Genomic DNA, 22,443 nt, shown 5'->3' on the forward strand with positions numbered 1-22,443 from the left:
CTGAAAAGCTTCAGCTTTTTCTCACTTTTTCCTGCCCCCATTCAGGCCCCATCTCTGTGCCTTATTTCCTGTAGCCGCGTCATGGGACAGCCAAGTGCCCCTTACCTGCCGTCAGAATGCCTCTGCCTCTGCTATTGCTGCCTTTTTGTTAGGAAAGGGGCAGCCATTCTCCAGCCTCTTTCTAGTTCTCTGAAAACAGTTTAGAGAAAATCAAGTTTTCCCTCCCCGCAGAAATCTTTTTGAACACAACTGCTTGCGGGGACACGTCTCACAGTTGCAGCTGACAAACCCACTTTGGTTACATGAGCAGTGTAGCACTCAATCAAGCCTAATTACACAAGCTAAATAAGTTGTGTTGTGGATTTAAAAAAAATCAATGCTGCAGCTTTCCTTAATTATCTCCCTGTCTTTTGAACACTGACAAACGGTCCCAGAAATGGCCCCGGACCTCCAAAGTACAGTGCTTTGCACACAGTAAGCACTCAATAAATACGATTAATTATAATAAGTGTAGGAAGTTGTAGAGAAGTAACTTGGCCTACCGGATAGAGTACGGGCCTGGGAGTCAGAAGGACCTGGGTTCTAATCCAGGATCCTCCGCGTGCCTGCTGTATGACCTTGAGCAAGTCACTTCACTTCTCTGTGCCTCAGTTACCTCATCTGTAGAATGGGGACTGAGACTGTGAGCCCCATGTGGGACGGCGACTGTCTCCAACCTGGTTTGCTTGTATCCACTCCCAGCTCCTTGTTCGGTGCCTGGCACATAGCGCTTAACAAATACCATAATTTTTTAATTATCATACTCTTTTTCTTCAAGGGACTATACTGTGGTGGTTTGTAAGGGCTCATTAGCAGCCATGACGAGCCAATCAATAAGCCCTGCTCTGTGAAGTTTAGTGCAGGAGCTGGGACTTAATTTCTGTCTAGTTTTTCAATCAAGTTTTCAGTGTTCTTGATGAGAGTGTTCCTTCCATTTGTCAGAGGCTTCTTTTTGAAGTGCTTTCAATGTTATTTTGATACCAAACTCTCATATGATCAACAGTTGTATTGCGGGATGGCAGTCAACACATCCTCTCCAGTCAAACATGAATACTTTTTGGCATATTTGAGAGAACTGCCATAATAAAAATCTCCCACTCCCCATATTTCATTCATTGAATTCATTCAATCGTATTTATTGAGCACTTACGGTGTGACTATTTCTAGTCCACCTCCCAAGAAGCAATTAGGAAGGACCCATACCATCATGAATTTGGAACTTCAGCAATTTTCTGTTTCATTGTAGAGCTATGGGGGCATAAATTGTCCAGAAACAAGAGATTAAGACTCAAAATTCTGGTTTTCCTCCTCTTTTCTGCCCCTCCAAGGCCCACACTATGCAGAGGCTGGCTACGCAGGCTACGGTGCTCATTGTCTTGGCTTTTCCCCTTTAGCTGGAGTCTGATTTTATCTAACTGAAAGGCATCCTCAGGATACACACTCCACTGAGTACTAAATTCCTTTCACTTAAGTGGCAGTTTCAAGTGTGACTCTCCATTAATGTTTCTCTGGAGAGAATTAGAGTTGTGCCTGACCTGTCAAAGCAGGCTGCCTGGGAAGATCTGAGTTCTAGAAATGATTACAAGGCTGAGCCCACAGGCTGACCCTTACTGTGTGTGTGTGTGATTCTGCAGGTTGCAATTTCCCCAGCTGGCCCTGAGGCGGAGGTTGGGCCAGCTAAGCTGTATGTCTAGGCCTGCCCTGAAACTCCGCTCCTGGCCTCTGACAATTCTCTATTACCTTCTGCCTTTCGGTGCATTTAAACCCCTGAGCAGAGGATGGAGGCCTATGAGCAGGGTAAGTGTACATACAGGCCTCTGAGGGGCTTTCTTACTGTTTTGCGTTCTGCAGGGGTGGGATTCTTTGCTCTGGCAGTGGGAAACTGGCACTCAGGAGAGAAGTCCAAAGATAAGCTGACGGGCAGAGTTTTAAAGAGCTTGGAATTACAGTAGTTGGTCCTGTGTTCTCTCACTTCAAAAAAGGGAGGGGGTACCAAATCTTTAGAGGGGACAGTTTTCCCCGAGGCTGTGGCTGATAAGAACGAGTCTGCTGTTTGGAGAAACAATTCATTGATCGCAGTGTGGCTCCTCTCCAGTTCGAAAGCATGTATGTAGGGCACAGAATGACAATGCCCCTTTCTCCTAGTCCTCAGTCATCCGAACCCACACCCCAGAGCTCAAGGCCATAAGAAGGGACTGCTCTGTTACTCTTTCTCGTGAATCATTCATGCTGCCGATTTTTTTTTTACGGGAGTGGGATTCTGATGGCATTCCCAAAAGCTATGGCAAGGAGTTTCCTAAACTGCCTCCCTACTTGACTCCCAAACGTTCCACAGCAATTGAGAAAGAGAGGCGTCATTTGAACACTCCTTCCTATCCGATTCCTCAGTGCTCTTGGTTGTCTGCCCTACAGCCTGCCTACTGGTGGTTGAGCTGGGTGAGCCAAAGAGCAGAGAGACAACAGCTGAGTCTCTTTGCCTCAGAGGGGAAGAAGCAAGGAACCAAAGTGGGAGAGGATGGCAAGAGATCCCCTCCCGTTTTGTCCTTTCTTTTATTTCAAAACGGTCAGTTTTAGTGTAAAATTGAAAGGCATTCCACTTCTTGGGCTCAGGCAGACACATATCTTATATACTTCTCCATGACACAGAAAGGTGGAATTTTCTGAAATTCTGAACAATTTTCCAAATGGGAAACTGGCAGCGGAGCCGGTACCTGACAATTGAAACAAGGACACTCCAACGATTCCATTTACTTAATATAATGGGGAATACTTGCAGGTAATAAAACATTTTGTCCTAAGGGGCCTGCCAAATCAGTGACTTTTAGAAGTGTTTAAAGTGAGAATAAAATTACTCTCTAAACCTGGGGGATTTAACACAATGGCTGCCAAAGGCAGGAGGGTAATGTGGCTGAATTTGTATTTTAGTGGAGTACATTTCTTCAAGGCAATCATCTACAGGCCGTACAGGAGGAGATCTGAATCTCATACAGCCAAGACATTATCCCTGTTCCTCCAGTCACGGATTGGGCAGAGGGCCTCCTGGCTCCCCCCCAAATGCTTCAGTTTTTAATACTTGGGCACTGCTGTGGTCTGGCCACTAGTCCGTTTATTTTTTTGTTTTCTGTTGGCCCTTGCCTTGCCTTCCTACTTCAAGAAGCAAGGCGGCTTCAGATCCCAGAAGTTATAGGTGTAAACAACTTTTTGGAATCACCCACCTAGTAAATTAAAACTTTTTCTGGTGACCAAGAGGCAACAGCACCGAGAGAGAGGCTGTTAGAAATGAACTTGTCAGGTTGGAAAGCCAGAATAAAAATATAATTAGAAGGTCAGGGGTTTTTTTATGATTAAGACAGGCAAAAATAAAACTGTAATTATAAATCTTAGTGGATGTCCTGAATGCCCTGGTATTTCTACCAGTTTCAGGGAAAAGTATGCGTGTTTGAGATGGGAAACGTCTAAGGAGATTATGATGAAAAATACTGTAGTCTGGTGGCTGGAGTGAGTCTTCCTTCCGCTTTTTGCTGGACGACAGATTGATGTTAGCAAAATGACTTCCCCTCCCCGAGCCCTCATTTCTGTCTTATAAAAGAAAGAAATTGTCATAGCACTTGTCTATGGCACTGGGCTGTAGGAAGAATTTGTGAACTAAAGTTATAACATTTTTCTTGACCTTTGACTGAGATCGATAAATGGGACCCAGGATTTGAATTTAAGCTGTTTCCCAAAGGCATTGTCTTCCAGAGGAATAAGCCTTACTAAGAAATGAATGGTGACTGCAGGTGGGTTCCTAGAGGACAGATATCCACATCACAAAGCCATTTTTATAGGTTCTGAAAGGGCTACTCTGCAGGGATTATTTTGGCAAAATTGTTTTGTGACTTGCCAGGGTAGCAGGTTGTTTGGGTGCATACACCTGAGTGGCTCTTCTACCATGAAAATGGAGGTAGCCAGGGCCTCTGAATAGTAGTATCAACTAAATGGGATATGGTCTAACATTACAGGAAAAAAGTTATAATTGATGAGATACCTGGAAACTTGTTCTCTATTGTTGGGGAGGAGATTGGCACATTAATCTCCCACTTTGAAACTGGGGAGAATAGATTCTGTGTTGTGATAGGTGGAAAAAAAATTTCCGGCATTCATCCTTTTCAAAAGGCCCAAAGGATACAAAATTTTCCTAATCGGTAAACAAAGTGAAAGTTCTGTTAAAGGGCAGGTATCTGATTATGTTATCTATCTGCCTGAATAAAATGGAGGCCTCATTCAGATCATCAAAAAGCGGTGAACCAAGCAATGTTAGTCCCCTCGCCCTCTCCTCCCCACACTCCCAGGACTGATCCCAGGGCAAGTAGCCCCGAGTCCCTGCTCACCTTTGGACAAGTGATCAGGAGACAAGATTTGGAATACTGATGTTCCACTCTCTTTCAACGTGGTTTACTACATTTGAGCTCCTCTCCCAGGCCCCTTAGAGGTGGAGAAATGGGGATTGGAGGTGGAGGTAGTCCCTGATTTCCTCCTGCAAGTGAACAGTTGTGTTGCCTGACCTCCCCCTCCACTCCCCATCTTCCCTTCTCCTCATCGACGGTGGTTGCAGGTTGCCCTGTACAAATCGGTACCTACACGGCTGCTGTCCCGGGCTTGGGGACGTCTGAACCAAGTGGAGCTACCCAACTGGCTCCGGAAACCGGTCTACAGCCTCTATATCTGGACGTTTGGAGTGAACATGAAGGAAGCGGCCGTGGAAGATCTTCACCACTACAGAAACCTAAGCGAATTCTTCCGCCGGAAACTGAAGCCACAGGCCCGGCCAGTCTGTGGTGTGCACAGTGTGGTGAGGAACTGGGATTGTGTCGGCTTGGGTTCTTCCTGGGTGGATTGCTGATACAGCTTTTAGGCAGAGACCAAATTTGTAAATTGTGATCAGAGCTGCTGTGGTTGGAGGGTGGGGGTGGGGGTCCGTCCCGCCACCAAATCCACTGCCCCCTCCACAGCATTTAGGTACCTATCCATCTGTAATTTCTCTGACTGCCTGTCACCCCCTTTAGTATATAAGCTCCTTGTAGGTAGGGATCATGCCCACCAACTTTGTTGTATTGTACTCTCACAAGCGCTTAGTACAGGGCTCTGTGCACAGTAAGTGCTCATAAATACCACTGATTGCTTGGTTGGCTCGTCCCATAAATGGGAATGCCTCTGCCCTGACCTACCCCTTTTGGAAAACTGGACTGGCTTCACATTAAAATCCAACTCCGGAGGTTTCGTTATAGCCCAAGGTTCAATTCTTGGACTATTGAATAAATGTTACTGGAAAATTCCTCAGCTGTCTCTCTTCTGAGGGTAGAAAAGCCCCACCCGGAGGGATATTTGACCAATTCTTGCTAAGAGTGGGGATTTAACCTGATACTTTTGGATCGGGCGGAGGAGGAAAAAACAGATCCTGGAATCCTTGTTTTTGCTTCTTGTGCTTTTTAGATCAGCCCGTCTGACGGAAAGATTCTCAACTTTGGACAAGTGAAAAACTGTGAAGTGGAGCAAGTGAAGGGAGTTACCTACTCCTTGGAGTCCTTTTTGGGTCCACGCACCTATGTTGATGACGTATCATTCAGCCAAGGTAAGCATTCATGGGACACAAGCAAGTAAAGAGTGGAGTGTGTGTTAGGTTCTTGTCAATCTACTCTTCAGGGCCCCTGCCAACATGGTATATGAATCTGAAGCCTTCCAGGACTACGTCAAGCACGTGACGTCCAGATTTGTAAATTTCTTCTGATTGGCTGGGTTTCTCATTTGACTCTCTATTTTGCCTACTTTTCTGGAGTGTGGGCTTGCCATGTGGAAAAACATTTCTTTGGCAGTTTCAAGGACTTATTCTAGTACGTTCAGAATCCCATCGCTTGCACCTGGTTATCCGACCCTGCTATGCAAAGAAGTAGGTTGAACCACCGGTGAGCTTTTGTCTCCAATGAATGGATCCTACAGGGGAGTAGGGTGTAGAGTTTTGATTTGTTTTGTAAATAACTGAGGTCCCCTCCCCGAAGGTGAAATGAATATCAGGAAAAAGAAAATGAGGTTCAAGCTAGGAGACCCAGGCTCCTCCCAGGGCTCAACTAGGCCCCGTAGACCTGAGGTTTTGGGAGGGCAGACATTGTTGAGAAATGTATTCATTCAGTCGTATTTATCGAGAGCTTACTGTGTGCAGAGCGCTGTACTAAGCGCTTGGAGAGTGCGATTCGGCAACAGGTAGAGACAATCCCTACCCAACAAGAGTTCAGAATCTCTTGCTGTAGATTGCCCAAGCCCTTGAACTCGGGCCTGGAAGTAGCTTTAGAAACACATATTTTAGAAACGCAGTCCTCTAAACTGTAAATACATTATGGGCAGGGAACTCGTCCACTAATTCTGTTGTATCGTACTCTTCCAAGGGCTTAATACAGGGCTCTGCACATAATAAGCAGTCAGTAAATACCGTTGATTGTTGGATTGATAATGGACTGGACATGGAAATATTTGTTGACTCGGAGTCAGCTTCACCTTTCAACTTTAGCTCCCTTGGGTGTAGAGTGGACACCATTAATGCCCACCTTCCATGGAACAAGAATAAAATTGATTAGGAGGGAAGGAAATGATCAAGTAGTGATGGAAATGGGTTTCTCCAATGCTCTGCAGTTTAGTTTTGGTAGTAACTTCCTAGGGAGTCAAAGCCCTTTCCCCCTCCATTTCCATTTCTGGAAAAGTGAGGTCAGCTGAGATGGGAACTTCCCCTCTATTTCTTCATCTGTTCAATGGGGACCTTCCCTTCATCTTCAGCTAATTGAGAAGTAGCAAGGCCTAGTGAATAAAGCATGGGTCTGGGAGTCAGAAGGACCTGGGTTCTAATCTTGTCTGCTCTGTGACCTTGGGCAAGTCACTTCACTTTTCTGTGCTTCAGTCACCTCATCTGCAAAATGGGGTTTCAATATTTGTCATCCCTCCTGCTTAGACTGTGAGTCCCTTGTGGGACCCGATTAATTTGTTTCTACCCCCAGTGCTTAGAACAGTGCTTGGCATATAGTGCTTAACAAATGCCACAATTAATCTCACCTGGGTCAGGAGGTGGATGTGTAGTGAGAGTAACATAACTCCGGTGAGGACTAACCAAGGTGCTATACTTGCTAAAGAAAAACTTATGACATAAAACCATCATCAAGCACTCTTTTTAATCATTATTATAGAACCACGTGTTTTCCCTTGTGAAACATTCATTGTCTGTCTCCATAGAAAATACAAATCTGGTGCAAAGATCCTAGAACCTGCATATCCTCCTGCTCTCCGTGACTGAGGGAGTGGTTTTTTTGTTTGTTTCTAAGTGGAATTTGTTAAGCACTAACTACGTGCTAGGCGCTGTACTAAGCCCTGGGGTAGGCACAAGCTAATCAGGAAAGACCCAGTCCCTGTCCCACATGTAACCCCCATTTTACAGATGAGGTAACTGAGGCACAGAGAAGTTGAGTGACTTGCCCAAGGTCACCCAGCAGACAAGTGGAGGAGTCACTTGTTTAACTGCATACTTTGTGGCTTGGGAGCCTGAGCCCCTGACTTTTATTCCCAAGACAAAAGACTATTAACCAACTCTAGGCTCAGACTATCCCTTTCTAGAGATAGTCTTTAAAATTCCTGGAAAAGCATAACCCCATTGGAGCTCCAATTTTTGCCACTCCTTTGTAGAATAAAGGCTTTTGCTCCTGGAATGGGACAGCAGGAGGAGTCCCGTGTAGACGGGAAGTGATTTTCAGACCTCAGCCCAACCCATCCTGTGGGCTGTCAGGCCCGGCAGCAAGGGGTCGGGCTGGCTTGGGTCCCTCCTGACTTGGGCCTCTCAGCAGGGACTGAACCTGCATTGTTTGTGAACTTACACTTGTAGAGTGGAATTCTTTCACACACTGAGCTAGCAGACTACAATGGCCAGCAAGCTGTGCATACTGACTGGACTAAACTACTGTGGAGGATACAATCACCAGACATGCCTTCCCCAACTCCTGAAAAGCCAGAGGCAAAATGAATATCAGGAAAAGGAAGATAAGCATCAAGCTAGGGGGATCAGGCTGCCCTTCCCAGGGCTCAACTAGACCCTGTGGACCCGAGGGCACAGACACTGGGGAGAAGCAGCATGGAGTAGTGGATAGAGCCCGGGCCTGGGAGTCAGGTCATGGGCTCTAATCCCGGCTCTGCCACTTGTCTGCTGTGTGACCTCGGGAAAGTCACGTCACTTCTCTGGGCCTGTTACCTGATCTGTAAAATGGGCATTGAGACTGACAGGGACTGTGTTCAACCCGATCTGTTTGTATCCACCCTCCGCTTAATACAGTGCCTGGCCCATAGTAAGGGCTTAATAGATACCAAACAAATATTTTTAACAAAATTATGCCGTGGGTTGCCCAAGTGCTTGAAGTTTGGCTTTGAAAATACGGAACGATCAATCCCTTCCACTGCACTGGGATGGGAGTACTGATGTCCCGACTGAACCCGGTACCCGAGAGGTAGAGGACGGTCAAGTTGAGGTCCACTCTTTCATCTAAATATGCAGAGGAAATCACGTGGAGCCCCCACTCTCCTCCTGTGAGATCCAACAGTTTCTTCAGCACACCTGAGAAAGAGGCCCTGCTCTCAACGGGTTAGGGGACGGTTGGGAATGAAAGCCACTGGGGAGAACGACTCCGGCTTTCTACCGCCTGGGCGCCGAGGATCTGTTTGACCCGGCCCCGAACGTCGTCTGCACAGAGGGGGAGGAATGAATACCCGACCTAAATCAGCTGTTCCTGCTTTCCTCCCATTCTCTCCCCAGCCACCTCCTGCAGTTCTTTCCAAAACCAGCTGGTCACCAAGGAAGGGAATGAGCTCTATCATTGTGTCATCTACCTGGCCCCCGGAGACTACCACTGCTTCCACTCTCCGACCGACTGGAGAGTGTCTCACAGGCGGCACTTCCCAGGTAGGTCCCCGTCTGTGGAAACTCGAAGCACCCAGGGCAGCAGTGGGGCTGGGTGGGGGTCGCCAGGAAGCCCTCCTCATTCGGTTTGGCATTCAGTCATTCCATGGTATTTATTGAGCGCTTACTGCGTGCAGAGCATTAGAATTGGAAAATACAATTCGTTGACAAAATAGTCCACAAAATAGAGACAATCCAAGTGCTTAGTACAGAGCTCTGCCCACAGTAAGCACTCAGTAAATTCGAGGAATTGATTGACAGCCACCTACCTCCTAGTAAGAAACTCAGCCTGGCAGTTGACATTTTTCACAGGGTCATCTGTAGAGCCAGAATCGACTAGTGGATCAGCTCCCGAGATGGGAAAAGGAAAGGTTTTGGAAAGAGCTAGTTCAGTAATGTGTGAAACGCGATTCCCTCCCTGGGAGAATGGGCAAAGGATCTGATCTGTTAACATGAGACAGGAACGATAACTTGGCCATCTTCCTTGTCACTAGAGGTGATGATAGTTGCTTCACTGCAGGCTAGAGAGGTTTTTCAGAGGCGATGGTAGTTGCTTCACTGCAAACTAGAGAGGTTTTTCAGGTAGAAAAAAATGTCTGTCTCCCCCCCACTAGACTCTAAGCTCTTTGTGGGCAGGGACTGTCTCTATCAACTCTGTTCCGTCACACTGTCCCAAGTAATAATAGTAATGATGGCATTTGTTAAGTGCTTACTATGTGCAAAGCACTGTTCTAAGCGCTGGGGGGATACAGAGTGAACAGGTCGTCCCACGTGGGGCTCACAGTCTTCATCCCCATTTATAGATGAGGTAACTGAGGCACAGGGAAGTTAGGTGACTTGCTCAAAGTCACACAGCTGACAAGCAGCAGAGCTGGGATTTGAACCCATGACCTCTGACTCCCTAGCCCGTGCTCTTTCCACTGAGCCAAGCTGCTTGTGCCTAGTACAGTGCTCTGCACACAGTAAGCCCTCAATAAATAGCATCGATTGGGAGAATCAGGAGCATCCTACAGAGATGAGTAGATGTGTTTTAGGCAGTTAATCGGTAGTATTTCCTGAGAACCGACTGGGCGCAGAGCAATGAGCGAAGCATTTGGTTGAATGCAAGAGAATGAGTAGGTAGGATTCCAGCCCTCAAGGTGCCTACTAGACTGCGATCCCATTGTTGGGTAGGGACTGTCTCTCTTTTATTAATGAATTGTACTTTCCTAGCGCTTAGTACAGTGCTAGGGACTGTCTCTCTTTTGTTAATGAATTGTACTTTCCTAGCGCTTAGTACAGTGCTCTGCACGCAGTAAGCGCTCGATAAATACGACTGAATGAACGAATGAGTAAAATCTAGCGAGGGGAGATGGATGTTACGATTGCCGATGGAAGATGAAGGAAACGGGACGGGTATGTGAGCCAGTGCTTAAGTAATGGTAGATACATCATGTGCAAAGGTGGTGAGGAAGTGACAGCTGGGAGATATAAGGTGGGGAGAGTAGAAATTAATCGAGGAAGGCCTCCCGGAGGAGATGTGATTTCGGAGATTTGAAGTAGAGGGACTGTCGGACATTCAGGGCGAAGGAGTTCTTGACCGGGGTTTGTGGGGAGGTAGGAAATGAGCAAAGAGGCAGCAGGAGATGAGAACAAGCCACATTGAGTGGATTAACTTGAAAGGAATGGAGAATGAGAACTGAGGTACGAGTGAGTGTAAGTGGGAGGAGGGGACCGATTGAGTGCTTTAAAGCCGAGGCACAGAGGAATGGGTAACGATTTGAGGCTTTTGAGGAGAAGGGAATCGTGCACGCACAACATTTTAGAAATGAGTTCAAGCAGCAGAGTAAAGGAGGGAGAGACTGGAAAACGGGCAGACCAGCGATGAGGCCGGCGGTGTAGTCGAGTGGGGATAAAAGTGTCTGGGACAATGTGGTGATTGTTTGGTGGGAGAGGAACCCGTGCTCCGTCTAGGGCTGTTTGTGTGTAGGACCTGAACACGGAAAGGAAGAATTATCACCCTGTTAGGATTCGAAGATACAGTCATAGGACCAAGTCCTATGGTGGGTGCCTGAATAAGAAAGAATGACCTTTCCAACTCCCTAAAGGACAAATGAAAATTGTGGATGAATAGAGCCCCTTCTCCCAGACACTTTATCCAGAAAGCCTGACTGGAAGAAGATGGTGTAACCCAAAGTAGCTGTACAGTTTGCAGTCTGAGTTGGGAAAAACCCCAGAACAAGAAATCAGAACCAGTGCTGCCCTAGGACTCAGGACACAACTATGGAGTCTTTACCGTTTGATTCAACCCCAGAAGGAGGGTTGCCCAGACTTCAGCTTTCCCTCTCCCTTAAGACTGTGCTGATAGGGAGTCGATCAATTGTATTTATTGAGCATTTACTGTGTGCAGAGCCCCGTACTAAGTGCTTGGGGAAGTACAGTACATTAGAATTGTTAAGCACGAACCCTGGCCATAAGGAGCTTACAGGCTACAGGAGGAGACAGACGTGAATATAAATTGCAGATGGATGCTTACATAAGAACTGTGGGGCACGGGGCGAAAATCAAATTGCGTAAGTGGTACGGATCTAAATACGTAGGCGACACAGAAGGAAGGGCGAATAGGGGAAGTGAGGGTTTCGTTGGAGAAGATATGATTTTAATAAGGCTTTGAGGATGGGGAGAGTGGAGGTAATAATAATAATAATTGTGGTATGTGCCAAGCACCGCACTAAGCGCTAAGGTAGATACAAGATAATCTGGTCCCCCATAGGGCCGAGTCATTAATCTCCGTTTTACAGATGAGGTAACTCGGACCCAGAGGAGTTTAGTGACTTGCCCAAGGTCACGCAGCAGGCGAACGGGGAGGGAGTTCCAAGCCAGAGGGAGGAGGTGGGCAAAGGGTCAGTAGCGAAAAAGAAGAGATCGGGGTACGGCGAGGAGGTTGGTGGTAGAGGGGTCAAGAGTGCGGGGGGTTTTGTAGTAGGGGATGAACCCACCAATCGGCTGTATTTATAAAGGGCTTATTGGGTGCGCGGAGCACTGTACTAGGCGCTTGGGAGAATACAGTATAAGAGAGTTGGTAGACCCGTTCCCTGCCCACAGGTAGAGAAGCAGTGTGGCTCTGTGGAAAGAGCCAGGGCTTGGGAGTCAAAGGTCACGGGTTCGAATCCAGGATCTGCCACTTGTCAGCTGTGTGACTGCGGGTAAGTCACTTAACTTCTCTGGGCCTGTTACCTCATCTGTAAAATGGGGATGAAGACTGTGAGCCTCACGTGGGGCAACCTGATTACCCTGTATCTACCCCAGCGCTTAGAACAGTGCACTGCACATAGTAAGCGCTTAACAAAAATACAGGTAGGAGGGGGAAAGCTGAGTGCCTTAAAGTCAAGGGAAAGGGAAACCTGTGTCAAATGTAGAGTCTTGGGGCTGGGCTGCCAAGGACCACTCACTCGAAAGCAGAATCGAGAACTTGAGAGTGCTTGGTGCTCCTTCCCAGACCCCCCCCCCCCCCCGCCTCCTTCCCCTGGGGAGGTCTTTCGAGCCTCCTCTCGCACTGGCATTCCGCTGGATGAAGTGTTTTCCTCAGAACGTCTTGTGCTGTCTTCCCTTACTTCAGGTTCTCTGATGTCTGTGAATCCAGGTGTGGCGCGCTGGATTAAAGAACTCTTTTGCCACAATGAACGAGTTGTCCTGACCGGCGACTGGAAACACGGTTTCTTCTCCCTCACTGCCGTCGGAGCCACCAACGTGGGCTCTATCCGCATCTACTTTGATCGGGTAAGCAGATTGGAGTTCGTAGCCAACTAAGGAACGAAGCAGCTTGTACTGGAAGCAGCGTGGCTCTGTGGAAAGAGCCCGGGCTCGGGAGTCAGAGGTCATGGGTTTGAATCCCAGCTCTGCCACTTGGCAGCTGTGTGACTGTGGGCAAGTCACTTAACTTCTCTCTGCCTCAGTGACCTTATCTGTAAAATGGGGATTAAGACTGTGAGCCTCATGTGGGACGATCTGACTGCCCTGTGTCTACCTCAGCGCTTAGAACAGTGCTCTGCACAATAGTAAGCGCTTAACAAATACCAACATTATTATTATTATTATTATTATTAAAGAGGGAATAGATGGCGGCAGCTGGACACGCGGCATATCGGAGCTCGGTCGGATGGGGATACCCTTTCATTCATTCATTCAATAGTATTTATTGAGCGCTTACCATGTGCAGAGCACTGTACTAAGCGCTTGGAATGTACAAATCGGTAACAGAGACGGGCCCTGCCCTTTGACAGACTTACGGTCTAAACGGGGGAGACGGACAGACAAGAACAATAGCAGTAAATAGAATCAAGAGCGCGGTGCTCTCGCTATATTATACTTGATAATCACGGTGGAAACGGCGAAACAAAATTACTAATCCAATGAAGCAGCTTTGGCTGCTCTTTTTTTTTATTCATTCATTTGGTCGTATTCACTGAGCACTTCCTTTGTGCAGAGCACCATACTAAGTGCTTGGGAGAGTACAGTATAGCAATAAGCGGACACACCTTCTCTGAGGATGGCGTTAAATAGGCTGCAACCGAAAACTCCACGTTCTAATCTTCCGGGTTGTGGATCGGCCACCTCCCTGCTGCCCTGTCTCGAGTCATCTGTACCTACTTTGGGTTGGGGAGGAGGGAGTGGGAAGATTGCGATATACTGGCAAAAGAGATTTTAAGGAATACCTGTTGACTTTTGGTTGTCCCTCTCCGTCACTGCCATCCGAGATGGTTCGGTTTGGTTTCCAGTTGGTATTTGTTAAGCGCTTACTACGGGCAGAGCACTGTTCTAAGCGCTGGGGGAGATACAGGGTCAATCAGGTTGTCCCACGTGAGGCTCACAGTTAATCCCCATTTTCCAGATGAGGTAACCGAGGCACAGAGAAGTGAAGTGACTTGCCCGCAGTCACACAGCTGACAAGTGGCAGAGCCGGGGTCCAAACCCATGACCTCTGACTCCCAAGCCCGGGCTCTTTCCACTGAGCCACGCTGCTACCGCCCTGAAACAGGATAGTATCTTCCCCATCGGTGAGTGGGAGAGAGAGGATGCCAACTCCCTCGTTATCGTCTTTCTTTTCTTCTGTGTTCAGGACCTCCACACAAACAGCCCGAGGTACAGCAAGGGCTCCTATAACGACTTCAGTTTCATAACCAACAACAACAAGGAAGGGATCCCCATGAGAAAGGGAGAGCATCTGGGAGAATTTAACCTGGGCTCCACCATCGTCCTCATTTTTGAGGCTCCCAAGGACTTCAACTTCCACCTGAAAACCGGCCAGAAAATTCGTTTCGGAGAGGCCCTGGGCTCCCTATAGAGATCCCGGTGACTACAGGAGCGCCACTGCTGCTGCCCAAGGGTCTCTCCTTAAATCACCCAAAAGAATGTAAGTGTTTTTGACGTAGAGAGATGTAAGGGGTTTCACTCAGCAGGACCTGGGTGAGGAAAGAGTCCACCACACCAATCCTGACTTCAGCCGGCGTGTGAGCTTGGGCCTGAACCGGCTCAGTCACGTTTCCACACAAAGACGGTAAAAAGAACGACTCCTTCACGTATCGGGGGGTGCGGCCTTTAAGAACGTACAGCGGAGCAGCCCAGCCTGCCGGGTTCACTTTCCCGACATCCTCCCCGCCCCTCGTTCCCTTCCCCTCTTGGGTCAGGCAGCTGTGGCCGGGGGCCTTCGGAAAGAGCAGGCCGAATCCCGCTGCCGTCTATCAGGAGGAGCGTGGCAAGAGCAAAGGCTGCGATGAGCTACACTTACCATTTGGACTTCGCACTCACCTGAAAACTGGAAACACTGTGTCTACGATCCTTCGGGTTCAATGGTCAGTCGCTCTCTTTTCCTCGGGAGGCAGCAGAAAATCAGAAAGATTTCTTCATTGGTAGCGATCACCCGAGCACTAAAACTCTCAACCCTTCTTCCCTCTCCTGCCCGACTCGTCCCTCTGGACATTTCAGGCCTTAAAATCACTCTCCTTTGCCTCCCAAACTAACCCACCCAAAAGTCTCACAGGAAAAAGGCCGGTCCTCCCCCTAAACCTATGGTTCCGTTAGTTGGGTTTTTTTTCTCCCCCCTGCAGTGTGGGGAAGGTGAGTTTTTTTTTAAGTGAATATTTTTTAAGTTAGCTGAAACAGATCCTCATCATTTCTAGTGCACAGCATGAAATGCCTTAGGCATTGACCGTGTACTTAAAAACCCGCTGCTAAAGGGTAAGATTTGGGCTCTGTGTGCACAGTTTCAAGGGTTTTCGTTTTTTTTTTTGGTGGCGGTTAGGTACTGTTCTGGTGGTGGGTTTTTTTTTTAATCCTATTTTGTTCTTAATTGGTCTAGTAGTGAAAAGCCAAATGTTATTTTTCGCATCGGTTGCTGGAAACTTCAGACCAGGGTCGTCTTTGGAAAGCCTAATGATTACTCCTTCATAAAGAGCTTGTCATTGAAGTGGGTGTCAAATTGGGTTGCCACCAAAGGGATTCCCATAGCCACGGGGGCCATTTTCAGGTTCAGCCCCGACGGGGAAAGGTGGCTCCCCTGGGAAGAACAAGCAAGAAGGGCGGCTTTGGTCTTTCCAGGGTTGGCCTAAGCGCGGGCGGAACTCAGCCCTTCGGGAACCCAAGACGTTGATTGACCCCTGCTGTAAACTAGACCAGACCTTAACTATGCACATGAGGAAGGCCAGAAGGGAAAGGTCCTCTCTCTTGGCCGTGGAGTTGAGGCGACCCGTAGGAGTTGCCCGTCTACTTCCCCGGAGGTGGGGAATAGCAAACACTGGCTGCCTCGTTGCCAACGGTATGGGTGGTTGTGATGGCCCCGGGCCAGTCCATCTGGACTCTTCTACCATCCTGTCCTTTATGGCTTACTTGAAAAGCGTGACACGTGCCTGGAAAGAGCCTTCAGTTGGGAGTAGCTAGCTGTGTCCCGCTGAACAGGTGGAGAGTCATTTGACGGGCCAGGACCACCCTTCTCCATTCAGCAGGAGGGAGAGGACCCCATTTCCCCCCGGCTTCCTTCCAGCGGCCGAGCGGCGTCGGAAAGCTTTGATTTCCTCGTTCGACGGCCTTAGTCGTCCCCGCCATCAGAGAGCCTTCTTTGCACTAGTCACATGGAGGTCGCTGCTATTGATTTCATCCCGTGTCGAAAGAGGCAGATGGTGCAGAATGATCCGAGTCGGCTTCCGGTATCATCGCCAGAGCCCCGGCTGCAACGGCCCGGGGGTCGGCACCGTTGGTGGGAATTAGGAGCGGGTTTCCTGTAGATACTGGTGACGCTGTGAATTTCTCCTGCCCGGAGAAGCCATTGAATTTTTCAACTGTATCAGTAGCACAGTATTTTTGTATGTAAAGTGTAAGACTTATGAACGGTTACTCATTTAATTGCAAAACTTTTGAAATAAAAGATCTCATTTCAGCTGCTCATGGTTTGCCTAGAATCGGTGTCGGAGGCAGCGTCTGTCCCGGAGTGAGAAACGGTCTGGGGCTCGTGTGCTCCGTTCACTTGGGGCTACTGAGGTCCCAAACTGTCCGTTCGGTGACACCAGGTGGTACCCCCTTCCCTTCTAGCCCTCACTGGCTGCCTGCCTTTGGCTACAGAGGGCCAAGGAAGAGCTCTCTGCTCAGAAAATCCTATCGCCACTAGAATAGCCTCCCCCTAACCTAACCACGCTCCTCCGCTCCTCCGTAAGTAAGGTGATCCCACACTGGGCCCGTCGTTGTTGAGGAAACGGCTGATGATAATAATGGTATTTGTTAAGCACTTACTATGGGCCAAGCACTCTTTAAGCACTGGGGCAGGTACAGGGTAATCAGGTTGTCCCCCTTGGGGCTCACAGTTTTAATGCACATTTTACAGATGAGGCCCAGTGAAGTTAAGTGGCTTGCCCAAGGTCGCACAGCAGACAAGAGCCCGGGATTAGAACCCACGTCCTCTGACTCCCAAGCCCTTTCTACTGATCCACAGTGCTTCACCTACCCTGCTCCCACCCCTCTGCTGTCTGACCCCAAACTCCGTGTAAAAAAGACTTTCTTTTCAGCCCCAGTCCCACAGGAGGAGGAACTCAGTCTCCTCTTCACCTGTGATGCACAGATATTCACATATCAGCTATTTTTATTTTTACAATTTCACCTGACCCCAATTTTTTTAAAAAACCACAAAACTCTCCCCTGAAGTTTACAGGAGGAGAAAGCCGCCCGCACAGAGCTACTGCATTTGTGCTGGGGTTTACAACATTGGAGCTTGGACCAACTCCAAGACCGAAACTACCGTCTTCATCCCTCTTGTTCCTTCAGGGAGGGGAGAAGGTGGCTAACGGAAAGCTACCCGAAGGTCCTGGACGCGGCTGATGTAATGCTGAACTCGAGGCCTCTCTTCTCGCAGCTCCTCGGAGAGGCGGCTGATCTGCAGTTCAGTCTGCAACAGGGAGGGAAGACAATGGGCTAAAGCAGGCTTAATCCTCCGCCTCCCTAGGGAAGCTTTCATTAATAGCCACCGCCCTTAAGGAGCAGAGTAGGCCCCATTTGAACGCCTCTTTTGTGGCAGGTGGCATCTTAAGCTACACGGTGGAGAGACCCCCCCCTGAAAGACACAACCAGTTGGGCCAAGCCTGCGTGCAGTCACTCGGTCGCGGGGCGAAATCTTGTCTACCTTTTGGAGTTCTTTTTGAACTTGCTGCACTGTTTCTTCTTCCTCGGGCCTTGAATCCGCCGTGCTCAGTTCCAGCCATCTGCGCAAGCTATTTGCCTGCCTTTTCCAAGACCTAAGGGGCCAAGATTAAGAGAGCCAGTGACGATGTGGGCACAGCTCCTTAAACGCCCAGTCTCTCTCTCCCCAAAAGCCCCTCCAAAATAGGAGATTCGCAATGTGGCCACAGTCTTAGGAATTTGATTTGAATACAAAAGACAACTGAATTTGCTACAATTTGCCCCCCCTCAAGCCCCAACCCCTTCCTTTACTTAAGCCTTGCATATGGGGAAAGGGAAAAACAGGTGAACTGATCCACTGCCCAGCCCATTTGACCCATGCTTGAACCCCACCCAGAGAGCTGGGGTGGAGAGATGTAGGATCGATCAAAGGTGACCGGCACTTAGATGCTCTGGCAACTGAGAAGCAGCATAGCGTAGTGGAAAGAGCATGGACCTGGGCCCTAATTCATTCAATTGTGTTTATTGAGCGCTTACTACGTGCAGAGCACTTTACTAAGCACTTGGAATGTACAATTCGGCAACAGATAGAGACCATCCCTGCCCAACAATGGGTCCTAATCCCATCTCTGCCCATTACTTGCTGTGTGACCTTGAGCAAGTCACTTTTCTTTGCCTCAGTTTCCTCATCTGTAAAATGGGGATTCAGTACTCGCCCTCCTTCCTTAGACTGCGAGCCCCACGTGGGACAGGGACTGTCCTACATGATTAACTTGTATCTATCCCAGCTCTTAACACTGCTTGACACAAAGTAAGCACTTAAATACCAATACCATTATGATCATTGCCATTCAAAATGCATTCCCATGTTCATTTGTTTTACATAATGCATTAACCCTTACTCTGAGTTTGTTCTTGAAAGTTATTTTTGTACTTTTCAGCTCTCCTTGCTCTCAGTCACTGGAACTGAGTGCTCACTGGTGCACTAAATGCTTGGGAGACTACAATATAACAGTTGGTAGACATATTCCCTGCTCATAAAGAGCTTACACTCTCTTTCATCTCCTTCCTCAGTTCATTTCATAGCCAACCCTCTCCTCATCTTGTGCCAAAATATTGCCTCCGACTCCTAGAAAGAAAACAAGGGTTGTGGATTTAGGAGGTGAACCTTGCCGCTCGGAGGAGGATAAAGTGAAGTTTTTCTGGACCTGATTTCGTTACCTTGCAAGGCTGGACTACTAACTCTCAATTTTACCCTAATAAATCCCTGGGAAAAAGGGGCTGAGAGGCAGCACAGATTATGTCCATCCAACTTTGGCAAAGTGGGGAGTATTAATTACATATATACTCACATATATATATATATATATTCACATAAAAGACCAGGCAATCAGGAGATACTGCATTAGGGAAAGTCATCTCCTTTCTGAAGACTCCCACATCCCTTTTGATAACCCCTAAACATATTATTTTGATAAAGAAGGCAGGGATAATGAGGGTTTCCGAAGTTCGTAGATATCAAGGAACTAAAAAGTGGAGCTCCTGCCACTTTTGATTCAGCTGCTAAGAAATCAGTCATTTCTCACTTGCTTGACTTTTCTCCCAGATTCTCCCAAACTGGACTGAAAAAGCATCTTCACTTACTTGAGATTCTGCCTGTTGGCATGATACTGTTGTAGGTTCTGTTGGATCTCTTGCAGCTCAGCCTCTAGTTCTCCCTCTGTGGTACAGCTTTCCCATCTCTCGGCATCCACTGGATCCATTTGGAAGAGGAATATTTCTTAAGGTCTCCTCTATCATTCGCTCTAATGTGCTGCTGCCTTAATGGCTATAAAGTAAACGGCGAACCCCCTTGCTTGGCAACTGACTGTCCAATAAAGCAGTTCTGGTTCAGGGCATTACTGGAAGGCCAGAAACCCAGGGTCATCTCAGCCCTTTACTCTTCCAATACATAGAGACCAAATCCGCACTTAGGAAATGGAAATTTACAGCTATAAGCGGATTAAAAAGCTGAGGGACACTTTTCTAACACGTTGAACTAGAGGCTCTTTCTCTCCCACACTTTGCTGGGCAGAAAATGCACTTTTTTTCTCCCCCAGTGTGGTGGGGAAGGCAGCACTTGGAGTGGCTGATCCGAAGTTTTGAAGTAACAGCTTTGGGGTGCTTGGTTAAAGTGATTTGAGGACACAGCCATTCTGGCCTCAACTAAGTCATTGCCTGAGCCACTGAGAAGGTTGTAGGTACCTAAACCTCAGTTACGAGCAGATCCCAGCTCCACCTCATTATTATTATTGCATTCGTTAAATGCTTACTATATGTCAGGTACTGTTCCAAGCTCTGGAATGGCCAAGTAGGGAACCTCAGAAGTGGAGGGTGGAGTAAGGACTGCTTTGAGGAGCTAGGGTCAGCGGCAAGGATCCGAAAGTCCCCAGGGGCACTTCCCTTTCCCCCACATTTCTGGGAATGAGCATTCTGGAGGGCTAGGGCACGTTGCCTTACGGAACGCACGGGTCGGGATCAGAGCCCCCATGCGTGACACCAAACACACCTACCTTTCCCTTCAGACACAGGCTGGGGATTTCTCTTCCTCCTTGTGAAGTCTTGGGGCAAGAGCAAATGACAAACAGGCTGGTTCCTCTCCTGCTCAGGAGAGATCCTTGGACGCTCTTGGGGACTAAGCCTCGGGTGAGCAAACAGAGACCGAGTTGTACCCTAAAAAGGAAATAAGATGGTCTAAGTTACGATTGTCTTGAGGATGGGGATTGTGTCTCCTTTCCTAGGTTTTCCCAGGCGCCTAGGAAGGGTTTTAGGTGTTCAGCCAACACTATTAATGCTGATAGGAAGACTAACATGGTGGAATATTGTTTTTATAGAGGGTGTAGTGAGAAGGGAGTGTAACGAGGGGGGGATGTCTCCAGTGGGCATTTGCAGTCCACTACTTCAGAAGCTCTGAAAAACTCACCATCTCTAACTCCTCTTTCACACGAGGTAAGAAGGAGGAGGGAGGCAGGAGCAGCTCCGGTCTTGGAGATTTTGCGCTGTGGTCACCGGAGCTCCAAACCCTGCCCGACGCATTAGGAAGAGGACCTGGAGCACTCGAAGAGTCCAGGAAACAATTCCCGGCCTGAGCCCAAGGCAAGTCACGGCTGCTACTTGACATGGTTTGGGTGGATGCGGAGGAGTTCCCGGTCTGTTCAGAATTAACATCTGAGGGTATTTTCTGAGATGGTCCCTCTGGCTTCTCTGGTCTGAAAAAAGAGGGAAGGTCATGGGTCTCACCCACATTAGGTTGGATCATCAGAGCCTAACAGCAGGGCAAGTCTACCTGACCACCTAATTTAGGATTAGGCTAGGTGAGGACCCCAACAATAACCAACGAACAGTATCATACACTTCTTCCCACCTTATCCTGAGACAACTCAGGAATCTGGGTGGTCCCTTCCCTGGCAGGAAGCAGACCCTCCGCCACAAGCAGCTGGAAAGGCCCTGTCCGACCACCCCTTTTCTCCCACCACCCCCAACATGAGAAAGGGGGTCTGACTCCTACCCAGAACAGCGAAGCCCCAGAAGCTTCTCTCTCTGCAGAGACGCTATCAGAAAGTCAGGGCAACGAGGCTGCTTTCTCACAGGATAGATGGGATTCCTGGGAAGAGACAGACGCACAACTGTTTACTCTAGGCGGGCACTTTTCTTCCCCATCTGCTATCAGGGTTTCTGCTGGAGTTAGCAAATCAAGCCACAGGCACACTATTCGACAGCACAACGTGAAGGACTGTACAAGGGCAGTGAAACTGAGCAAACATTTCAAATCAGTAGAGCCCATAAAAAGTGGGAGAAGGAAGGAGAGAACAGAGCCTGATTCCATAGAGGTTCCTTGGAGGGAACTGACAACTAAATTGAACAAGTCTGAAAGGCTGAACGAAGGCAGGCATATATTGGGCAGTGGGTCAGTCGATCATATTTTTTGAGCGATTACTGTGTGCAGAGCACTGTACTAAGCGCTTTGGAGAGTACAATATAACAAACACATTCCCTGCCCACGACGTGCTTACATTCTAGAAGGGAGAGAGGGAAAGAGTGTGGGAATGGGGCAGGAAAGCTTGATCCAGCAAAGGTTTCCTCTGTCTCTTAGAGCTCAGAGACAGCACTAGGCCAAACCTGACATAGGCAAGGGCTTGACTAAGTTAGGGGAATGGAAATCATAATTTAGACGGCTTTTCTGTTTAACTGACGATCACATTAATGCTGCATCACTGGCCTTGGGAGGGGAGGAAAATAGCCTTCTGATCGTGGGCCTCAATCCTGGCAAGAACCACCAAAGACTTGGGAATGAAGCGGTGCAATTTGAAATTGCTGTCCCAGGTTTATACTTCTCAAGTTACTCACAGATCAGAAAATGGAGACTCCAGACTATCCAGGATGGGCAAACCTTGTGCCTTCCCAGAAAAACACCAGGGTCTCGGCCTTTTTGACTCCAAAGAGGCTTCTGGACTCCTACGGGCCTCATCGAGAACCAGCCCATTGAATGTCACTCTCTTCCTGGGGGCGGCCAACGGCAAGCGGGGTCTGCCTTTGCCGAGAGCTTTCTGCTTCCAGAGCATGGCGCAACGGTGCACAGTCTGGTGGAGTCGGTCAGCCACCTGCACACAAAAGATGTCACACAAGAGAAAAGGCTGGCCCAGCAGGAAATGCAATTACCGTTTCGTTTAATGGTATTTAAGTGCCTGCTATGAGTCAGGCACTGTACTGAGCGCTGGGGTAGATGCAAGCTAATCGGGTTGCACGCAATCCAGAACCCACAA

General features: G+C 48.3%; 2 protein-coding genes across 14 annotated transcripts in view; one reads left to right on the plus strand and one right to left on the minus strand.

Moving 5' to 3' along the window:
- PISD (phosphatidylserine decarboxylase) overlaps window positions 1-16,420 on the plus strand; it is a 50,582-nt gene extending 34,162 nt beyond the window's left edge. For 8 of the 10 annotated variants that reach the window (XM_039910640.1, XM_039910633.1, XM_039910638.1 and 5 more), the window contains 6 exons: window positions 1,674-1,836; window positions 4,634-4,870; window positions 5,512-5,650; window positions 8,858-9,004; window positions 12,600-12,760; window positions 14,100-16,420. In XM_039910640.1, the coding sequence (XP_039766574.1) occupies window positions 1,674-1,836; window positions 4,634-4,870; window positions 5,512-5,650; window positions 8,858-9,004; window positions 12,600-12,760; window positions 14,100-14,324 (1,072 nt within the window). In that variant the 3' untranslated portion in view covers window positions 14,325-16,420. Of the gene's footprint in view, window positions 1-724; window positions 1,837-4,633; window positions 4,871-5,511; window positions 5,651-8,857; window positions 9,005-12,599; window positions 12,761-14,099 lie in introns of those variants that run through there. The other 2 variants (XM_039910648.1, XM_029050950.2) reach the window with 2 other exon arrangements.
- A 649-nt stretch (window positions 16,421-17,069) lies between these two features.
- Window positions 17,070-22,443, minus strand: part of SFI1 (SFI1 centrin binding protein) — a 58,836-nt gene continuing 53,462 nt past the window's right edge. For all 4 annotated transcript variants that reach the window (XM_029058628.2, XM_029058625.2, XM_029058623.2 and 1 more), the window contains 7 exons: window positions 22,028-22,281; window positions 21,189-21,284; window positions 20,604-20,889; window positions 20,194-20,353; window positions 19,286-19,394; window positions 17,646-17,757; window positions 17,070-17,411 (listed from right to left, as the gene is read on the minus strand). In XM_029058628.2, coding sequence (XP_028914461.1) covers window positions 17,307-17,411; window positions 17,646-17,757; window positions 19,286-19,394; window positions 20,194-20,353; window positions 20,604-20,889; window positions 21,189-21,284; window positions 22,028-22,281 — 1,122 coding nt within the window. In that variant the 3' untranslated portion in view covers window positions 17,070-17,306. The remainder of the gene's footprint in view (window positions 17,412-17,645; window positions 17,758-19,285; window positions 19,395-20,193; window positions 20,354-20,603; window positions 20,890-21,188; window positions 21,285-22,027; window positions 22,282-22,443) is intronic.

The sequence above is a fragment of the Ornithorhynchus anatinus genome, chromosome 2 (genome assembly GCF_004115215.2).
Source record: "Ornithorhynchus anatinus isolate Pmale09 chromosome 2, mOrnAna1.pri.v4, whole genome shotgun sequence".
In the NCBI taxonomy this organism is placed as follows: Eukaryota; Metazoa; Chordata; class Mammalia; order Monotremata; family Ornithorhynchidae; genus Ornithorhynchus; species Ornithorhynchus anatinus.